At 37.5% G+C, this 21537-nt stretch overlaps 1 protein-coding gene across 8 annotated transcripts in view; it reads right to left on the bottom strand.

Annotated features, from left to right (window-relative positions):
- Positions 1 to 21537, bottom strand: part of ABCC9 (ATP binding cassette subfamily C member 9) — a 138092-nt gene that overhangs the window by 49491 nt on the left and 67064 nt on the right. For 6 of the 8 annotated variants that reach the window (XM_027594393.2, XM_027594391.2, XM_027594397.2 and 3 more), the window contains 4 exons: positions 18924 to 18962; positions 17453 to 17554; positions 15727 to 15811; positions 14346 to 14426 (listed from right to left, as the gene is read on the bottom strand). In XM_027594393.2, the coding sequence (XP_027450194.1) occupies positions 14346 to 14426; positions 15727 to 15811; positions 17453 to 17554; positions 18924 to 18962 (307 nt within the window). The remainder of the gene's footprint in view (positions 1 to 14345; positions 14427 to 15726; positions 15812 to 17452; positions 17555 to 18923; positions 18963 to 21537) is intronic. The other 2 variants (XM_027594395.2, XM_027594399.2) reach the window with 1 other exon arrangement.

The raw sequence follows: 21537 nt of genomic DNA, 5'->3' as shown, positions 1-21537 counted from the left end.
GAAAAAGACTGAAGATAGCTTAAGGGACTCAGAGGACACCACTGAGAAGAGCAATATATTCACTGTAGGAGTCCCAGAAAGAGAAGTGAAAGAAAGGGGCAAAATGTTTATTCAAAGAAATAATGGCTGGAAATTTCCCCTACCTGGGGAAAGAAACAGACATCCAGATCCAGAAAACACCAAAAGTGCCAAAAAAGATGAACTGAAAGAAAGCCAAATTAAGACACATTAAAAATAGTCAAAAGTTAGACAAAAAGAGAAGCTTAAAAATAACAAGAGAAAAACAACTTGCTACATACAAGGGAATCCCCATAAGTGTGTAAGATTTTTCAGCAGAAATCTCACAGGCTAGAAGATAGAGGGGTGATAATTCAAAGTGCTAAAAGAAAAAAAAACTACTCTGGTGGAGCAAGATGACAGAGGAGTAGGAGACCTGGATTTCATCTGGTCTCAGGAATTCAGCTGAATAGGGATCAAACCATTCTGAACACCTACGAACTCAACAGGAGATCGAAAAGGAGAGTAGCAACAACTCTCTGAACAGAAAAGCGACCACTTTCTGGAAGGTAGGACGTGTGGAGAAGTGAATCTGAGGTGATATTCAAGAGGATAGATGGCGGGGGAGGGGGCCTCCGTCGGCCGCTTCTGGCAAGTGATAGAGCCGCAGAGCACAAAATTGGAACCTTTAGAAGTCGGCTCCGCTGAAGGGACGTCGCCCCAGTGGCTAAGTGGGGGGTGGAACCCTCGCGGGACAGTGTGGTCTCAGGACCCTCAAGGTCACAGAAAGACCGGGGATGCCTGAGTGCAGCAGAGCTCCCAGGTATCGGAGCGGGGAAGCCGGCTGCAGAGACGGAGCCGAGGCGCAGGCTCTCAGCTCGGGGTTGCCATAAACTGTGATCTGCGGCCCAGTCGGGCCACTGCTCCTCCAGCAGGGACCCAACAAGCGGCAGAGCCGGGGAGACTCCCCTTCCTCCCCCAGGAGGAGCGGCGCGGGGGCGCACTGCAGGGATCTGCTGGGTTTGGAGACTCCACACGGGGTCGGGTGCCAGAGATAGAAACGATCAGTCACAGGCCGGGTGAGCACGGAGTGCGGCCAGAGACTGGGGACACGGGAGTGACTGACTGCTTTTCTCTGGGGGCGCACTGAGGAGCGGAGCCCCGAGTTCTTGCCTCCTCTGGAGCGGAGATTGGGAGGCTGCCATTTTCACTGTCCTCCTCCAAAGCCATACGGAAAGCTTGCAGGGAACAAAAGCCCCTGAGAGCAAACCCGAGCAGCTTGCTTAGCTGGGACCGACAAGGGCGGGGCAATTCCGCCTCCGGCAAAGACATTTGGGAATTACGGCAACAGGCCCCTCCCCCAGAAGATCAGCACGAACAGCCAGCAAGCCAAGACCAAGTTTACCGATCAAGGAGAATGGGAGAACTCCAGCGCTAGGAGAATACTGCACATAGAATTCATGGCTTTTTTTACCATGATTCATTAGTTTTTCAAAGTTAATTTTTTTAACTGTTTTTTTTAATTTCTCTTTTTCCCTTTTTCAACCAACATCTTATCAATCCCTTTTTAAAAAAAAAAAACATTATTTTTCATTTTTAGAGTCATATTTTATCCCTTCATAGTAGTTACCCTTCTTTTTGGCATATATATATGTTGTTCTCTCTTTAAAATTTTGAGATACAGTTTCTTCTAACAGATCAAAATATACCCTAAATCACTGGTGTATGGCTTTGTTCTAATCTCCTGCCTGATCACATTCTCTCCCTTTTTTTTTTTAGATCTTCTTCTTTCTTTTTTCAAACTTCTTATCATATCAATTCCTTTTATAAAATCTTTTATAATTTTCATCTTTACAGTCATCTTCCATCCCTTCATTGTATCAACCCTTATTTTGTACATATATAAGTCTTTCTTCCTTTAAAATTTTAGGAGGCACTTTTTTCTAACAGACCAAAATACGCCCAAAATCTAGTGTGTGGCACTGATCTATGCACTAGCCTGATCATATTTGATCATATTCGTTTTTTTTTGTATTGTTCTGTTTTTGTTTTTAATCTTTTTCTTTTTGGTTTTTTTTTTCTTTCTTTCTTTTCTCTTTCTTTTTTCTTTCTTTCCCTTTCTTTTCCCCTGGTTTCAGGTCTTTTCTGATTTGTATAGAGTATATTTGCTGGGGACGTTCTTAACCTGTTGGCATTTTGTTCTCTCATTCATCTATTCTCCTCTGGACAAAATGACGAGATGAAAAAAATCACCTCAGCAAAAAGAACAAGAGATAGTACCGTCAGCCGGGGACCTACTCAATACGGACATTAGTACGATGTCGGACCTAGAGTTCAGAATCATGACTTTAAAGATACTAGCTGGGCTTGAAAAAAGCATGGAAGTTATTAGAGAAACCCTTTCTGGAGAAATAAAAGAACTAAAATCTAACCAAGTCGAAATCAAAAAGGCTATTAATGAGGTGCAATAAAAAATGGGGGCACTAACTGCTAGGATAAATGAGGCAGAAGAGAGAATCAGCGATATAGAAGACCAAATGATGCAAAATAAAGAGGCTGAGATAAAGAGAGATAAACAACTACTGGATCACGAGGGCAGAATTCGAGAGATAAGTGATACAATAAGACGAAACAACATTAGAATAATTGGGATCCCAGAAGAAGAAGAAAGAGAGAGAGGGGCAGAAGGTATATTGGAGCAAATTATAGCAGAGAACTTCCCTAATGTGAGGAAGGAAACAGGCATCAAAATCCAGGAGGCACAGAGAACCCCTCTCAAAATCAATAAAAATAGGTCAACACCCCTGACATCTAATAGTAAAACTTACGAGTCTCAGAGACAAAGAGAAAATCCTGAAAGCAGCTCGGGAGAAGAGATATGTAACCTACAATGGTAGAAACATTAGATAGGCAACAGACCTATCCACAGAGACCTGGCAGGCCAGAAAGGACTGGCATGATATCTTCAGAGCACTAAATGAGAAAAATACGCAGCCAAGAATACTATATCCAGCTAGGCTCTCATTGAAAATTGAAGGAGAGATAAAAAGCTTCCAGGACAAACAAAAACTAAAGGAATTTGCAAACACGAAACCAGTCCTCCAAGAAATATGGAAAGGGGTCCTCTAAGCAAAGAGAGAGACTAAAAGCAGCATAGATCAGAAAGGAACAGAGACAATATACAGTAACAGTCACCTTACAGGCAATACAATGGCACTAAATTCATACCTTTCAATAGTTACCCTGAATGTAAATGGGCTAAATGCCCCAATCAAAAGACATAGGGTATCAGATTGGATTAAAAAACAAGACCCATCAATATGCTGTCTGCAAGAGACTCATTTTAGACCCAAAGACACCCCCACATTGAAAGTGAGGGGGTCGAAAACCATTTACCATGCTAATGGACAACAAAAGAAAGCTGGGGTGGCAATCCTTATATCAGACAAATTAGATTTTAAACCAAAGACCGTAATAAGAGATGAGGAAGGACACTATATCCTACTTAAAGGGTCTATCCAACAAGAAGATCTAACAATTCTAAATATCTATGCCCCGAACATGGGAGCAGCCAATTATATAAGGCAATTAATAACAAAAGCGAAGAAACACATTAACAACAATACAATAATAGTGAGGGACTTTAACACCCCCCTGACTGAAATGGACAGATCATCTAAGCAAAAGATCAACAAGGAAATAAAGACTTTAAATGACACACTGGACCAAATGGACTTCACAAACATATTCAGAACATTCCATCCCAAAGCAATGGAATACACATTCTTCTCTAGTGCCCATGGAACATTCTCCAGAATTGATCACATCCTAGGTCACAAATCAGGTCTCAACCAGTACCAAAAGATTGGGATTATTCCCTGCATATTTTCAGACCACAACGCTTTGAAACTAGAACTCAATCACAAGAGGAAAGTTGGAAAGAACTCAAATGCATGGAGGCTAAAGAGCATCCTACTAAGGAATGAATGGGTCAACCAGGAAATTAAAGAAGAATTTAAAAAATTCATGGAAACCAATGAAAATGAAAACACAACTGTTCAAAATCTTTGGGATACAGAAAAGGCAGTCCTGAGAGGAAAGTATATAGCAATACAAGCCTTTCTCAAGAAACAAGAAAGGTCTCAAATACACAACCTAACCCTACACCTAAAGGAGCTGGAGAAAGAACAGCAAAGAAAGCCTAAACCCAGCAGGAGAAGAGAAATAATAAAGATCAGAGCAGAAATCAATGAAATAGAAACCAAAAGAACAGTAGAACAGATCAACGAAACTAGGAGCTGGTTCTTTGAAAGAATGAACAAGATTGATAAACCCCTGGCCAGACTGATCAAAAAGAAAAGAGAAATGACCCAAATCAACAAAATCATGAATGAAAGAGGAGAGATCACAACCAACACCAAAGAAATACAAACAATTATAAGAACATATTATGAGCAACTCTATGCCAGCAAATTAGATAACCTGGAAGAAATGGGTGCATTCCTAGAGATGTATCAACTACCAAAATTGAACCAGGAAGAAATAGAAAACCTGAACAGACCTATAACCACTAAGGAAATTGAAGCAGTCATCAAAAATCTCCCAACAAACAAAAGCCCAGGGCCAGATGGCTTCCCAGGGGAATTCTATCAGACATTTAAAGAAGAATTAATACCTATTCTACTGAAACTGTTCCAAAAAATAGAAATGGAAGGAAAATTTCCAAACTCATTTTATGAGGCCACCATTACCTTGATCCCAAAACCCCAAAGACCCCATCAAAAAGGAGAACTACAGACCAATATCCTTGATGAACATGGATGCAAAAATTCTCACCAAAATACTAGCCAATAGGATCCAACAGTACATTAAAAGGATTATTCACCACGACCAAGTGGGATTTATCCCTGGGCTGCAAGGCTGGTTCAACATCTGCAAATCAATCAATGTGATACAATACATTAACAAAAGAAAGAACAAGAATCATATGATCCTCTCAATAGATACAGAAAAAGCATTTGACAAAGTACAGCATCCTTTCTTGATCAAAACTCTTCAGAGTAGAGGGATAGAGGGTACATACCTCAACATCATAAAAGCCTTCTATGAAAAACCTACAGCCAATATCATTCTCAATGGGGAAAAGCTGAGAGCTTTTCCCCTAAGGTCAGGAACACGGCAGGGATGTCCACTATCACCACTGCTATTCAACATAGTATTAGAAATCCTAGCCACAGCAATCAGACAACAAAAAGAAATCAAAGGCATCCAAATCGGCAAAGAGGAAGTCAAAGTCTCACTCTTTGCAGATGATATGATACTGTATGTGGAAAACCCAAAAGACTCCACCCCAAAACTGCTAGATCTCATACAGGAATTCAGTAAAGTAGCAGGATATAAAATCAATGCACAGAAATCAGTGGCATTCCTATACACCAAGAACAAGACAGAAGAGAGACAAATCAAGCAGTCGATCCCATTTACAATTGCACCCAAAACCATAAGATACCTAGGAATCAATTGAACCAAAGAGGCAAAGGATCTGTACTCAGAAAACTATAAAATACTCATGAAAGAAATTGAAGAGGACACAAAGAATTGGAAAAACGTTCCATGCTCATGGATTGGGAGAACCAACATTGTGAAGATGTCAATGCTACCTAGAGCAATCTACACATTCAATGCAATCCCCATCAAAATACCATCCACTTTTTTCAAAGAAATGGAACAAATAATCCTAAAATTTGTATGGAACCAGAAGAGACCCCGAATAGCCAGAGGAATATTGAAAAAGCAAAGCAAAGCTGGTGGCATCACAATTCTGGACTTCCAGCTCTATTACAAAGCTGTCATCATCAAGACAGTATGGTACTGGCACAAAAACAGACACATAGATCAATGGAACAGAAATGGATCCTCAACTCTATGGTCAACTTATCTTTGACAAAGCAGGAAAGAATGTCCAATGGAAAAAAGACAGTCTCTTCAACAAATGGTGTTGGGAAAACTGGACAACCACATGCAGAAGAATGAAACTGGACCATTTCCTTACACCACACACAAAAATAGAATCCAAATGGTTGAAAGACCTAAACGTGAGACAGGAGTCCTTCAAAATCCTAAAGGAGAGCACAGGCAGCAACCTCTTCGACCTCAGTCGCAGCAACTTCTTCCTAGAAACATCGCCAAAAACAAGGGAAGCAAGGGCAAAAGTGAACTATTGGGATTTCATCAAGATAAAAAGCTTTTGCACAGCAAAAGAAACAGTCCATAAAACCAAAAGACAACCGACAGAATGGGAGAAAATATTTGCAAATGACATATCAGATAAAGGGCTAGTATCCAAAATCTATAAAGAACTTATCAAACTCAATACCCAAAGAACAAATAATCCAATCAAGAAATGGGCAGAAGACATGAACAGACATTTTTCCAAAGAAGACATCCAAATGGCCAACAGACACATGAAAAAGTGCTCAACATCGCTCAGCATCAGGGAAATCCAAATCAAAACCAAAATGAGATACCACCTCACGCCAGTCAGAATGGCTAAAATTAACAAGTCAGGAAACGACAGATGCTGGCGGGGATGTGGAGAAAGGGGAACCCTCCTACACTGTTGGTGGGAATGCAAGCTGGTGTAGCCACTCTGGAAAACAGTATGGAGGTTTCATTGAAAAGAGAGCTACCATACGATCCAGCAATTGCACTACTGGGTATTTACCACAAAGATACAAATGTAGGGATCCGAAGGGGTACGTGCACCCCAATGTTTATAGCAGCAATGTCCACAATAGCCAAACTGTGGAAAGAGTCAAGATGTCCATCGACAGATGAATGGATAAAGAAGATGTGGTATATCTACACAATGGAATATTATGCAGCCATCAAAAGGAATGAGATCTTGCCATTTGCAACGACGTGGATGGAACTGGAGGGTGTTATGCTGAGTGAAATAAGTCAATCAGAGAAAGACATGTATCATATGACCTCACTGATATGAGGAATTCTTAATCTCAGGAAACAAACTGAGTGTTGCTGAGTGGTGGGGGGTGGGAGGGATGGGGTGGCTGGGTGATAGACATTGGGGAGGGTATGTGCTATGGTGAGCGCTGTGAATTGTGCAAGACTGTTGAATCACAGATCTGTACTTCTGAAACAAATAATGCAAGATATGTTAGGAAAAAAGAAAAAGAAGAAGATAGCAGGAGGGGAAGAATGAAGGGGAGTAAGTCGGAGGGGGAGACGAACCATGAGAGATGATGGACTCTGAAAAACAAACTGAGGGTTCTAGAGGGGAGGGGGGTGGGGGGATGGGTTAGCCTGGTAATGGGTATTAAGGAGGGCACGTTCTGCGTGGAGCACTGGGTGTTATGCACAAACAACGAATCATGGAACACTACATCAAGAACTAATGATGTAATGTATGGTGATTAACATAACAATAAAAAATTAAAAAAAAAAACTACCAACCAAGAATCTTCTACCCAGCAAAGTTGTCCTTCAGAACTGAAAGAAAGACAAAGAGTTTTCCAGGCAAACAGAAGTTGAAGAATTTCATCATCACTAGACTGCCCTTACAAGATATGTTAAAGGAGTTCTTCAAGCTGAAATGAAAGGACACTATTTAGGAAGAGGAAAACAAATGAAAGCATAAAACTCACTAGTAAAAGTAAATATGTAATTAAGTTAGAATACTCTAATATTGTAACAGTGGTTGGTAAATCACTTAAAACTCTAATATTAAGGTCAAAGAGAAAAGTATTAAAAACAACTGTAACAGAAATACTTTATTAGTGGATATACAATATAAAAAGGTTAAAACTGCGACATCAAAAACATAAAATGTAGGGTGAGTGGTGTGTAAAAATGCAGAGCTTTTGTATGTACTTACAGTTAAGTTTTCAATTAAAACAGACTGCTTTAACTATGTTTTATGTAAGTCTCATGGAAATCACAAAGCAAAAACCGGTAGTCTATACACAAAAGACAAAGGAATTAAAGCATACTACTTAGAAAATTATCAAGTCACAAAGGAAGAGAGCAAGAGAGGGAGAAAGGAACAAAGGAAGTACAACATAGCCAGAAAGCAATTAACAAAATGGCAAAACTAAGTCCATACCTATTAAATTACTTTAAATGTAAAGGGACTAAATTCTCCAAACAAAAGACACAGAGTGGCTGAGTGGTTTAAAAAACAAGACCCGAAAATATGCTGTCCACAAGAGGCTCACTTTGGCTTTAAGGGCATATATGAACTAAAAATAGGGGATAAAAAAAGATATTCCATGCAAATGAAAACCCAAAGAAAGCAGAGGTAGCTATACTTATATCAAATACATAGACTTTAAGCCAAAAACTATAACAAGAAACAAAGTTCATTTTATAATGATAGAGAGATCAATTTATCAAAAGGATAAAAGAATTATAAATATGTACCAAACATCAGAGCAACTAAATATGTAAAGCAAATATTGATAGATCTGAAGGGAAAAATAGACAGCAATACAATAATAGTAAGGGACTTCAATACTCCACCTTCAATAATGGATAAATCATCTAGACAGAAAATTAAAAAAATCAAATAAGGAAAATCAATAAGGAAACATTGTATATTTTACAAGGTCAGCATACCCTGATACCAAAAGCAGATAAGGATATTACAAGAAGAGAAAATTATAGACAAATATCTTTGATGAACATAGATGCAAAAATCCTCAACAAAATATTAGCAACCAAATTCAACAGTGCATTAAAAGGAATATACATCATGATCAAGTGGGATTTATTCCTGGGATGCAAGGATGGTTCATTATAAGCAAATCAATTAATGTGATATATCACATTAAGAAAATGAGGAAGAAAAATCATACAATCATCTTAAAAGATGCAGAAAAAGCATTTGACAAAATTCAACATCTTTTCATGATAAAAACTCTCAAAAATTTGGATATAAATGCATATCACAACATAATAAAAGCCACAGGTAACAAACCCACAGCTAAAATCATTCTCAATGGTGGACAGCTGAAAGCTTTTCCAATAAGATCAGGAAGAAGACAAAGATGTCCACTCTCATTACTTTTATTCAGCATAGTACTGGAAGTCCTAGCCAGAACAAATAGGCAAGAAAAAGAAATAAAGAGCATCCAAATCAGAAAGGAAGAAGTAAAACTGTCAATGTTTGCAGATGACAAATATTATATGTATTAAAACTTAAAGAATCCACCGAAAAACTGTTAGAACATATCAGATAAAGGGCTAGTATTCAGGGGCACCTGGGTCGCTCAGTCGTTAAGCGTCTGCGTTCGGCTTAGGTCATGATCTCAGGGTCCAGGGATCGAGCCCCACATCAGGCTCCCTGCTCAGTGGGAAGCCTGCTTCTCCCTCTCCCACTCCCCCTGCTTGTGTTCCCTCTCTCGCTGTGTCTCTCTCTGTCAAATAAATAAATAAAAAACTTTAAAAAATAAAAAGGGGTTAGTATCCAAAATCTATAAAGAACTTATCAAATTCAACACCCAAGAAATAAATAATCCAATCAAGAAATGGGCGGAAGACATGAACAAACATTTCTGCAAAGAACACATACAAATGGCCAACAGACACATAAAAAAGTGCTCAACATCGCTCGGCATCAGGGAAATCCAAATCAAAACCAAAATGAGATACCACCTCACGCCAGTCAGAATGGCTAAAATTAACAAGTCAGGAAATGACAGATGTTGGCAAGGATGCAGAGAAAGGAGAACCCTCCTACACTGTTAGTGGGAATGCAAGATGGTACAGCCACTCTGGAAAACAGTATGGAGGTTCCTCAAAAGGTTGAAAATAGAGCTACTCTACGACCCAGGAATTGCACTACTGGGTATTTACCCCAAAGATACAAATGTAGTGATCCAAAGGGGTACGTGCACCCCAATGTTTATAGCAGCAATGTCCACAATAGCCAAACTATGGAAAGAGCAAAGATGTCCATCAACAGATGAATGGATAAAGAAGATGTGAGATACACACACACACACACACACACACACACACACACACACACACACACACAATGGAATATTATGCAGCCATCAAAAAATGAAATCTTGCCATTTGCAATGACATGGAAGAAACTAGAGGTTATTATGCTAAGCGAAATAAGTCAATCAAAAAAAGACATGTATCATATGATCTCACTGAAATGAGGAATTCTTAATCTCAGGAAACAAACTGAGGGTTGTTGGAGTGGTGGGGGGTGGGAGGGGTGGGGTGGCTGGGTGATAGACATTGAGGAGGGTATGTGCTATAGTGAGCGCTGTGAATTATGTAAGACTGATGAAATCACAGACCTGTATCTCTGAAACAATACATTATATGTTTAAAAAAAGAAGATAGTAGGAAGGAAAAATGAAAGGTGGGAAATTAGAGGGGGAGAAGAACCATGAGAGACTATGGACTCTGAGAAACAAACTGAGGGTTCTAGAGGGGAGGGGGTGGGGGGATGGGTCAGCCTGGTGATGGGTATTAAAGAGGGCATGTATTGAATGGAGCACTGGGTGTTATACGCAAACAATGAATCACGGAACACTACATCAAAAACTAATGATATAATGTATGGTGATTAACATAACATAATAAAATAAAATAAAATAAAAAGAATACAGGCTATGCAATTGGACCATCAGGGTTTGTATCCTTGCTTCTCTATTACTGTGTGACTCTGGATAAATTATCCCCCAAAGCCTCAGCATCCTCATTCATAAATAGCAATAATAATAATAATAATAGCAATGATGCCAAAATTAATAGGGTTGTTCTGAGGATTAAGTGAGTTAATGTACTTAGAATCATGCCTACATCATAGAAAGTCTTTAAGAGTGGTTGCTATCATTTATGTGCCATAGCTTCATTATGGAGCATCTTGGTGTTACAATCAAATTTAATATTTTATAATATTTTATACAACTTAATAAAAATCTAAGTTTGATGACTTGGGAATCATTCCTTAAGATTCAGTTTGTATATTAATATTTTGTGGAGATACTTCTTTTAAAGAAAGCAAGACAATTTGTCAAAAAACTAATTCAATGAATAAACAATTCTTTATTTTCAAGAGCATATTATTTATTTCTATATACATATATACACTTCTCACTAATATATTCTTCCTATATTCAATGAATATGTGTAAGTAGTATAAGCTATGCATGGATATACTTTTGAAAATAACATAAATATATTCACTGATACACACAGTACATTTGTAGATGCCATAAAGCTCCAAAAATAACTAATATACTTGATACATCATTAAGATGTTTCCACTTGGCTTTGATATTGTGTAAAGGCTAATATGATAAAGTTAATTAAAGCAAAACATAACATCATCCAAGTAATTATTTGCCCAAGGTCCTTAAAGATAGGAGTAATGTCTTTTTCTCCTTTGTTTCCTCCACCCAGCACAGAAGATGGCACCGAGGACATTCACTAAATATTAATGGATGGAAAGAAGGAGGGAAGGAAGGGTGAAAGAAAGGGAGGAAGAGGAAGGGTTGGAAAAGGGAAGAGAGAGATGGAGGAATGGAAGGAGGAAGCTAGGAAGAGAAGGAGGTAAGGGGGTGGAAGGCAAAAGGAAGGGAAAAATAGGACAATATAGGTAGTAATTTGACAGTAATATATGATTTTCAATACCAGAGAATCTTTGCTGATCAGAAAAACAATACTCAACAGACATGCTGTTCTAGCCCAGACTTTGCCACTCACTAGTCATTAGTCCTTGGGTAAGGCACTCTATGCATATGTTTCTTCATCTAACATGGGGATACCATCTACCCTCACAGCACACTCATAAAAATCAGATGGGCTAACACTGAGTGCTTTGTGAATTTTTAAACAATGGAAGTGTAAGATATCATTTTGAGGTAATTATAAAAACACATCAACAGTATATTTTTTGCTGCTAAAATATTATTCAGTTTCAGGTTGCAATGAAGTACATACAATATCTAGATCATAAGATCCAATAGTTTAAAGGTTATCTGAACTGACCAGATAGCATCTAGAACACACTTTTTCAAAGGGACTCTGATGAACACTACTATATCCAGGATTAACAAAAGTTATAGAAATTATATTATTGTGGAAGTATTAAAAATACTAAGCTTGCTTAGTTTAAAGAAAATAAATTAAGGCAAGTTGTGGAAATAATATTAAAATGTTGAATATGGCTGCATAAAAGAAATATATGCTGCTGCAGAAGCAGAAGGAAAACCAGTTAATGAAAAATCCACATAAGCAAATTTTAATCATATAATAACTTTCCAGTAAGAGCTATCTGTGTTAGGCAGGATAACAGCTCCCAAAGATGTCCATGTCCTAATTCCCAGAACCTATAAATATGTTACCTTACATGGTAAATGGGACTTTGCACATATGATTAAGATTAAAAACCTTGAGATTGGAAGATTATCCTGGATAATCCAGATAGGTCCAAACTAATTACATGAAACCTCAAGAGCAGAGAACTTTCCCAGCTGTGTAGAGAGGAAGATGTGACTAGTAAAAAAGGTCAGAGATACTAAGTTGCTGGCTTTGATGATGAAGAATGTGGCCATGAGCCTAGGAGTGTGGGAAGCCTCAAGAAGTTGTAAAAGGCAAGGAAATGGACTCTCCCCTGGAGCCTCCAGAAGAGAACGCAGCCCTGCTGACGTGGATTTTCACTCAGTGAGATCCATATTGGACTTCGAATCTACAGAACCATCACACTGTACATATTATTTAAATCACCAATTATGGCAATTTGTTATGGCAGCAATAGGAAATTTATACACTGACCAACAAGGAAAAGGCCACCTTGAAGTTAAGCAATCTGTCTTGAAAGAGAGTCATCAAAAAACTCTTAGAGGCGATGTGAAAAGTAATCCTATAATGAATGGATGGGAATCTACAATAAATTAATCCTATGACTTCTTTGAATTCTATGACTCTACAAATGAAATAAGTAAGGGTCATTAAATTGATGGTAATGGAATGAACAGGGATAGAATACTACACCCAGAGAACCTTGGTCTCTTTCAGATTCCCGAGTCATTTGGTCTTCAGGTAGGTCAGCCATTAAATGATCCCCAAATTCGAGAAGTCATTGCCAGTTGTGGGTCTATCCACTGTGAAAGGGATTTACAATTACATAAGTTACTGCTAGATCCTGCTATGGTTTTAATGGTGTGTTTTTCTGGAAAATTTTGGGGACAGGTATTCTTAGGGATATTAACCATTTCCAGTGTGTCCAAATTCTATTCCTATCCCCAGCAATAGATCCAAATTTAGTGGGAAACTCCAAAACCAACCTACTTTTTGAAGAGCTTCTAGATATTAGATGGAGTGAAAACTCTAAAGTAAGTCTGGAAACCAGATTTATAAATGGTGAATAATTGCACAGAAGGAGAAGGCAGGGGAATAATGCATTTACATAGTCTACTGGTCTGTAATATATATGTACTTGTAAGTTAAGTTATTTTGGCTACCTCCTGCTGGAGGAACCAAACTAGAACAAAATTCAAAATCAACATAACCATCAAATTCTGTTTATGAATTCATAGGGAGAACCAAGTTTTTTACCCAGGTTATACATGAGATTCATCCAAAGAGCTCTTTTAAGACCCAGACTCTAGACTCTACCCCTATAAATTATGATTTGGTAGGTCAAGGGTGGTACCAAAATTTCTATAGTTTTATTTTTTTTTTTTAAGATTTTATTTATTTGACAGAGAGAGACAGCGAGAGCAGGAACACAAGCAGGGGGAGTGGGAGAGGGAGAAGCAGGCTTCCCGCTGAGTAGGGAGCCCAATGCGGGGCTCGATCCCAGGACCCTGGGATCATGACCTGAGCCGAAGGCAGACGCTTAACGACTGAGCCACCCAGGCGCCCAAAATTTCTATAGTTTTAGAAAGCTTCACAGTCAAAGCTCATGCACAGCTTGAATTGCATACCACTGGAATGGAGTACTATGCTCACTTAATCCCTCTCTCCACCAAGAGTACATTTTCTAGTCCTTTTTTGTCAGCAAATATAAATGAGAAGACATGATCCTGTCCAGTTGATCCAACACCATACAGACTTTTTCATTAATGATCCTCATGGTTATGAAACTCATATAAGCAACAATTCAGGGCACCTATGTCACTTGGACACCAATCTGGATACCCCAACTTTCAACCTTATGTTTGGACTATGGGATTTTGTTTCCTTTATATTCTTTATGATTTCAGAAGTTAAACTATCTGTCCTTCAGTCACTTGACTTGTCTCTAAAGGCTCATTTGTCCAGAGGGAAAAATGAAGTAGAAATAAAGGTCATATTCTCACCAGAAAGACAATGTTGGTATTTTGATAGAGAGCTCGTGCCACACAGATTCTTTGCCTCTGACCCCCACTCAGGTTGATGCCCTAGAGAAGAAATAATCATAAACATCCACCCTTTCCAATAGTAAAAATTCTCTTTAAAATACAAATTTCTTTTTAAAAAAATCTTTAATGTTAATTTATTAATTAAATTGTGATAACATTATTAAGGTAAAATGAAAATTGTCAATTTTCTGGTCAATGCTTGATAATTATATTAATACTTTATCAAGTACTGGTCAATACTTTATATTAAGATAATTTTTGACTGGTAACAAATTCTTTTTTCACTCTGATAGACAGCTCTGCTGTACAAAAGCATCAATAACCAAACACATGGTGAGTTGAGCGCTAAACACAGCAAGTAACTCCAGAATTTTTACTAGTTTTGTGAATTGTGTCTGTAGTTTACATAACATATACCTCTTAAATTTGATATTACCAATTCTGTTCAACAGAACTACATAGCAGTACTATATTAAGTACTAATTATAATTTATATAATCAAGTACTCATTATAAATATTTTTAAACTATATGGAGCACTTGGTATGTGCTAGGCTTGTATGGACGCCTTTACATTCCTTATTTCTTTTATTCCTTATAGCAATTCCAATATATAGGTATCATTCCCTTTACACACGAGGAAACTACAAGTCCATACTCTTAAATACTATACTGTGCTGCGATCAAGAATAGGCATTAAGAACACTGACTACAGAGTTAGACAAATCCCAGCTACACCACTAACTGGGCAAGTTCTTCAACCTTTCTCAGGTTAGTTTCCTCAGCTGCAATATGCAGAAGATGATAACACCCACATAACAAATTTGCTGTAAACATAGATAATGCATAAAATTTTTACCCAGTACTTGAAACCTATAAGGGTCAAAAAATTTTAGCCAAAATTGTTATAAAGATTATATACAGGCATAAATATTTTTTAGCTGCCCAGAATAGTATGACATCACTTTAAAACATGTTTACACAAAGAAAAAAAAATGGAGACTTTAACAAGAATAAATAGACGTGGACAAGAGTGGAAGAAGTCAGAAAAATCTCAATTTCAACTCCAAGTAAGGAAAAATACATTTGATCAAAGGCAGGAACTGCATTATATTCCTTAAGAACTCTCTAGTAGCTAGCATGATGTTACATAGATGGTGGTTACTCAACAAATACATAAGAGTGGAATTAAAGCTCCTGTGCTCCTGTTTCTGGAACCTGTCACTAGGACATTACACAGCCCCTACACTCTCAGATTTCATTATGCTCCATTAAAGGTTAAAGACAACCAGAAGACTTTTCTAGATTTTTGTTTATTGTTTAAACTATACATAGCTCACCCTCTCTCCAATTTCAGTTTGGTCTCCAAAAGGTAGTAAGTCAATATCTGGCTGAAGAGAACAGGCATCTGTAACAGCTTTGTACCTTTGGGAGAAATTATTTTGAATTTTTAGATCACTATTAATATACTGTCCATAAAATAAGTCCCAGGCTCAATATCTTGGAAGCCAAAATACAACATTTGTTGAACAATTTAGTACAGATTAGCCTCTACAGTAGGTTTGTGGACACAAAGCTAATTAGATATTGGTTCCCACTCTTATAAAGCTACTAAATGGAGCAGAAGACTGATAAAGAAACATATAATAAAATGGATTTCCTTGGGCGCTACAGCAGAGGTAGGTGTAAAATGCTCCTAGAATACATAGAAATGGTTGACCACTCTGAGAAATTAGTGACGGCTTTGCAAAGGAGGCAACACATAAGCTGTATCTGGAAGGATGAGTTGTAATTTGCCCAGAATAAAATGAGGGAAAGGAAGCTTTAGGAACTGCATGAAGGTGAAAAGGTCATGGTGCATCTCAGGGACAACAGGAGGCTCACTCAAGCTGAAACACAGGTTGCAGGTGGCTGTCTGCATGTGGTCATGCATGCAGAAGGGAAGAGAAATAGAAGGTGTTCAGGATTGACGATACTCAAATAGATCTAAGGCTGGGAAGTTTAGGGAAGCACAGAGATAGGGAATGCTGGGGAAAATATCCAGTTTCATTTTCTCAATCATCTAGTCTTAAAATATTAAAAAGTCATTCTTGAATAATCCCTCTTCTTCCTTGCTCTTACTTTTCCATTCTTTTTCTAGAATGGTTTTCTGTCAACCGTCTCTTCTTTTCTATTTCTGCAGTCACCCCCAAGTGTAGGCAATGAACACCGCATGCCTGGACGATTATTCCAACAAACATCTAAATGTCTCCTTGCTACTAATTCAGATTCATCTTGTATGTAACCGCCATTACACTTCCAGACTAAACATCACATTTACTTTGCTATTCCCCTTTCTAAAACTTACAACACCTCCCCAGAATGCACTGAATTATATCCAGTTGTCTTTTAAGGCACTCCACTACATCATTTCAGCTTTTATTTATAAACTAGTTTGCCACTGTCAATACACATAAATCCTTTCCTGACTGGTTTGTTCCCCCAGCCCCAAATGATCCCATGTAATTTAGGTTCTTCCTCCCATACTATCTGTTTTCCTCTTCCCTCCCCTCCTCATGCCTCTCTCCCCTGACCTAATTCTTAACTTTCAAGGTTTGACTTAAGGTTTTAAGACCCAATCCTGAGATGATGGCTTCATGAAAGGGTTATGCCTTTGTGCACTCTGGTGGTATTTAAAGATGGTTGAGAGATGGCGTATTCTGGCTGCTCTCAGTAACTAGACCTCTCAGATCCTACATTATTCTTCTTTCCATCAGTAACTTTCCTTCTGCTCCTTGCTTTTTTCCTTCTACTTACCAATAACTTCAGTAACACCCCCTGCCCCCCCAATTCCATTTCAGCTATTTAGTTTTGGTGTACAAGTTGTTCTCAATAAATGTACAAGATGCGCTGAGACTTCCAGTAAGACTTCTCTTTAAAAAGTTGACTCAGAAGACCTGGTGGTGAGGAGGGAGGCAGGCAAGCAGGGAAAAAGGAAGTCATGGCTATAAAGGTTCCCATGGACCAAACATAAGGATTAGAAATAGTTTCTCATTTTAGTACTAAATTTTATACGTTCAAAATTACCTCTGTTTGTTGAAAGGACTTCCAAAGGTAATATTTTCTTCTACTGTAGCATTTAATAGCCAAGGCTTTTGAGCTGCATAAGCCACAGAATACCTGTTCCTACTGGAAAATGGAAAAGAAAAACAAAACGCCAAAATTATACCAGGGTGTTGTGCTGTGTGTATTTTAGTAAAACTAAGGAAAATAAAAGTTGATAAAATATCTCAGACTCAGAAATGGACACTTCCAAGAAAGAACATTTTAATAACCACCAACCTTATTATTTAAAGGTTAAGTATTTCACCTAAATTAAAAGGATTTGAATTTAATCAAAATTTCTTCCAATGTGCAAAATTTGATTTTGCTTTGCTAAAGAAGTGTTTAAATAAATTGAAAATTTACTTTCTCAAATGACTGTAATTTTTAAAATAATTAAAAGATAAATAGCAACACACTCTCTCTGATAGCCACAGCTTTTTACTTTTTATTAAAAGCACTTTACGTAATTATTAATTTTATATGCAGACCTTAGAGAAAGACATGAATTGGTACTGTGTCTGTGGCTTAATCACATTAGCTTATTTTAAGGTAATAGGTAATATATAATTATTTCAAAACAAAGAATAATATATCGAGGAGTCCATTTTAATATTGAAATAACACACATTTAAAAACTACACATTTCAAAACATATTGAAATAGTTCATTTTTTAAAAATTGTAACCTCTTCCTCCTCCCCCCATTTTTTTTTTTGGCTTGCAAATTCTACTAGATGTCTATACATCAGGCTTTAATTTGCAGTAACAAATACATGTGAGTTGAAGATAAAGAATACGATGGGATTGGGGTAAGAAAGGAGTCAGCTTTAAAGTCACACTTCCACCGTTAGTTCATGGTCTGTAAGTACTAATTAAGGAATCAAGATTAAAAGATAGTAAGGTTAAGGAAAAGAGTAATTAGAAATTCTCAGTGATCATCCTGAAACATTATGTCTTAGGAGTTTAGAAGACATGATGATACACAGTATGCTAGTAGTCTCTTAGATAACCATATGTAGAGTAAAACAGTGGTTCCCAACTTCTGCCATGTCTGCTTCCCCTCCCCCCAGTCCTCCTATCTCCAGCTTATGGACAGATCCCATCACTATTTAACTCATAAACAATATACATATTCTTGCATTTTTATTTTATGAAGTCCCAAAACCAATTTGCTAAGAAAGAACAGTTTGAATTTCAGCCAAAGTTGAGAACTTTGTAAATCATGGAGAGGAAAACCATTGACACAATGGGCCCTTTTGTTTGGCAAGTTAATTTTTTTAGCAGCTTATAAATGTTGGGAACCACTGCTTTTGGAAATATGTAGGCATATTTTAATAAAAACTTCGTACACTATAAGAATGAATAAAATGACCAGGAGTAAGAGACTGAGTATTAAGTAAAGTCTGAGGAAGAAAGTTATTCTTATTAAACGCAGATTAAAATAGAAATAATACCTTCTGGTTGCTTCAAAAGAAGGTTCAGATTCATTTACACTGCAAGTATGGCAAACAATGTTCATTAATTATGAAATATAAATATAGAATGAATGTGTGCATATATCAGGTTGGAAATAAAATAAACATTGAACATATTCAAGAGCTGTTTCCCAAATGGTTTTTGATATTAATTTCAAAGACAAACCAGACAGATAATAATTTTCTTTTACATCTTCATCAGCTAGGAAATAATTACTTAGTAAGCTTCCAAAAGATAGACAGTACTGTTCTATTATATACAAAATCTGGGTTCATACAGTGACATGAGTTCTACCCCAACTCTGTTCCAATAAGCTGTATAAATTTAGGTAATCTTCCTAGAATAGTTTCCTAGTCTGTATAAGGATTTGGTATCTCCAAGGCCTCCCTACCTTTAAAACTCAAATTTAATCTGTTTAAATTCTTAATTAGCTACCCTGTGGCATGAAAAGAAGAACATTTTGGGGGCTCTAAATTTAAAAGGTTTAGACACAGCCTGGCCCTTAAGGAACTGGTGAGAAAGACAGACATGTACAATAGGTCAAACTGCAACATTTAGGTAAAATTAATTATTGTTTGATATGATTTATGTACAAAAAGGTGTTTGTCTAAAAACATTTAGTTATATCTATGTTATGGGAGAAAAAGACACCTGAAGACCTATTCATTTTATTGTTCTGAATTTTAATAATGTAATTGAATTCCATCCCTCTAAAAGACCTGAATTCAAAAACTACACACAAAATTAAAGTCCAATGGAACCCCCAAAATAGATCTAATTTGGCTTTGGAAAACACCATAGGCTTTTGTGGAGAAAATATACCTAAGTACGTTGCCTGGTGATGTCTAGCTTTGAGCTACTAATGACAAGATTTTCACGCATGCACATTGCTAATAACATCTTGGTATGGTTAATGGAAGCAGGAAAAACTATCTCAGACTAAAAATTCCCTCTCAAAAATGATTATTCCCTAACTTAAGTTGCTCACACACACAAAAATGAAATATACAATTTCCCCTAAGTGATAGTTCCATATAATGTGCTTTAGATATAAAGAAATTTGATTTTTTAATGGCAAAAAGCCAGTGAATGACCTCAATGGTTTTAGTTAATTTGAGGAAGATGGAAAACAGATGAAGAAAAGCAGGTGTATGGCAAAAATTAATGGATTAATTTGCCTACTGGCCATTCAGCCAGCATGAAATGCTCACCAGATGTTTGAAAATGTCAGCCCAAATTGGACATATGAATTTGTAAGGCATCAGTTTTTTTCAATTACTATTCATTAAATTCCAACTATATTTATTCAATATCAATTTTAAAGTATATATTGATCATCTCCCTAGGAGAAGAACATCCAGTCCACTTTTGGGAAGCCAGGGTATACAGCAGAGTTGCTGCCAGAGGGGCAAGCAAGAGTGAGCTAGATGAAGTAAAGGTGAAGAGTATTTCAGACCCACTAAAACATATACTGATGGTCTTGAGTGATCCTGGCCTTACAAGGAACTGATGTAAATTCGGCATGGCTAAAATGTGTGTGTAAATGACAAGTGAAGAAAAGTACGAGTGAACTTAAAAAGCATGCACAGCCAGATAGCAAAGGGGCTCATAAACCATTTTACAGTTATTGAACTTGTCTTCAGAACAACAGAAAAACACTGAAAGGGTTTAAACAAGAGAGAGTGAGATAGGTTCAGTTTAGATATATCACTCTAATTGCAGAATGGACCACACAAATTGGAGGAGCAAGACTAGACTGACAGAGAGACCACTGGAAGTGGTCAGTAATCAAGATATGAAGGCAGTGCTTTGAATTAGAGTAATGGTTAATGAATGAAGAGAAGTGGACACCTTCAAAGATACCAAGATGGGAGGGGCTACAGGAGGGGAAGAAGTTGTGGACAGGGAACACAGATGAGGAAGTATGTATGTTGGGGGAAGATAGCAAATTCAACATCAGACACATTCTGTTTGAGGTACCCCAGGGATTCCAGAATGACCATGGCCAGGAAGCAGAATTTGAAGCTTAGGAGAGAGAGCTGGTAAACAAATGAAGACTTTGTAGTGATGTTTCCCTTCTAATATATGCTTTAGATATCAAGGGCTTTGGATTCCAACTTTAATTAGTGAAAAGTCAATAAATAACTTCCAACAATTGTAGCTTGTTTCATAATAGAATACAGGTACAGGACCAGATAGAGGAAACTAAATTCATAGGAAGCTATCTGATTGCCTGGTGAGTATATACAGAGGCAGAAATGAAGGGGACAAAGTCAGAACCTGGAAAACAGCACTATTTAATAAATGGCTAAGGAAGAGAAACTGGAGAAAGGACCAAGAGGAGCAGGCAAATGCTTTGAGGTAAACTCAACCCTGAGTGGAAACTGAGCAAGAAGACCTGTTAAAGGAAAAGGTATGGGCAACAATGTCAAGTGGCCAGGAGATCAAGTAACATAATGATCAAAATGTACCCGATGAATTTAAAAACTAGGATGCCACTGATGGACTCAATAGTTTCAGTGGAGTGGCAGAGGTAGAAACCAGAGTGCAGTGGGCTAAGGCAAGAGGAGTATAAGAGGAATGGAAAGAATG

The sequence above is a fragment of the Zalophus californianus genome, chromosome 9 (genome assembly GCF_009762305.2).
Source record: "Zalophus californianus isolate mZalCal1 chromosome 9, mZalCal1.pri.v2, whole genome shotgun sequence".
Taxonomy (NCBI): Eukaryota; Metazoa; Chordata; class Mammalia; order Carnivora; family Otariidae; genus Zalophus; species Zalophus californianus.
Note: the sequence above shows the minus strand (reverse complement) of the source record. Positions and strands in the feature narration are given on the sequence as shown.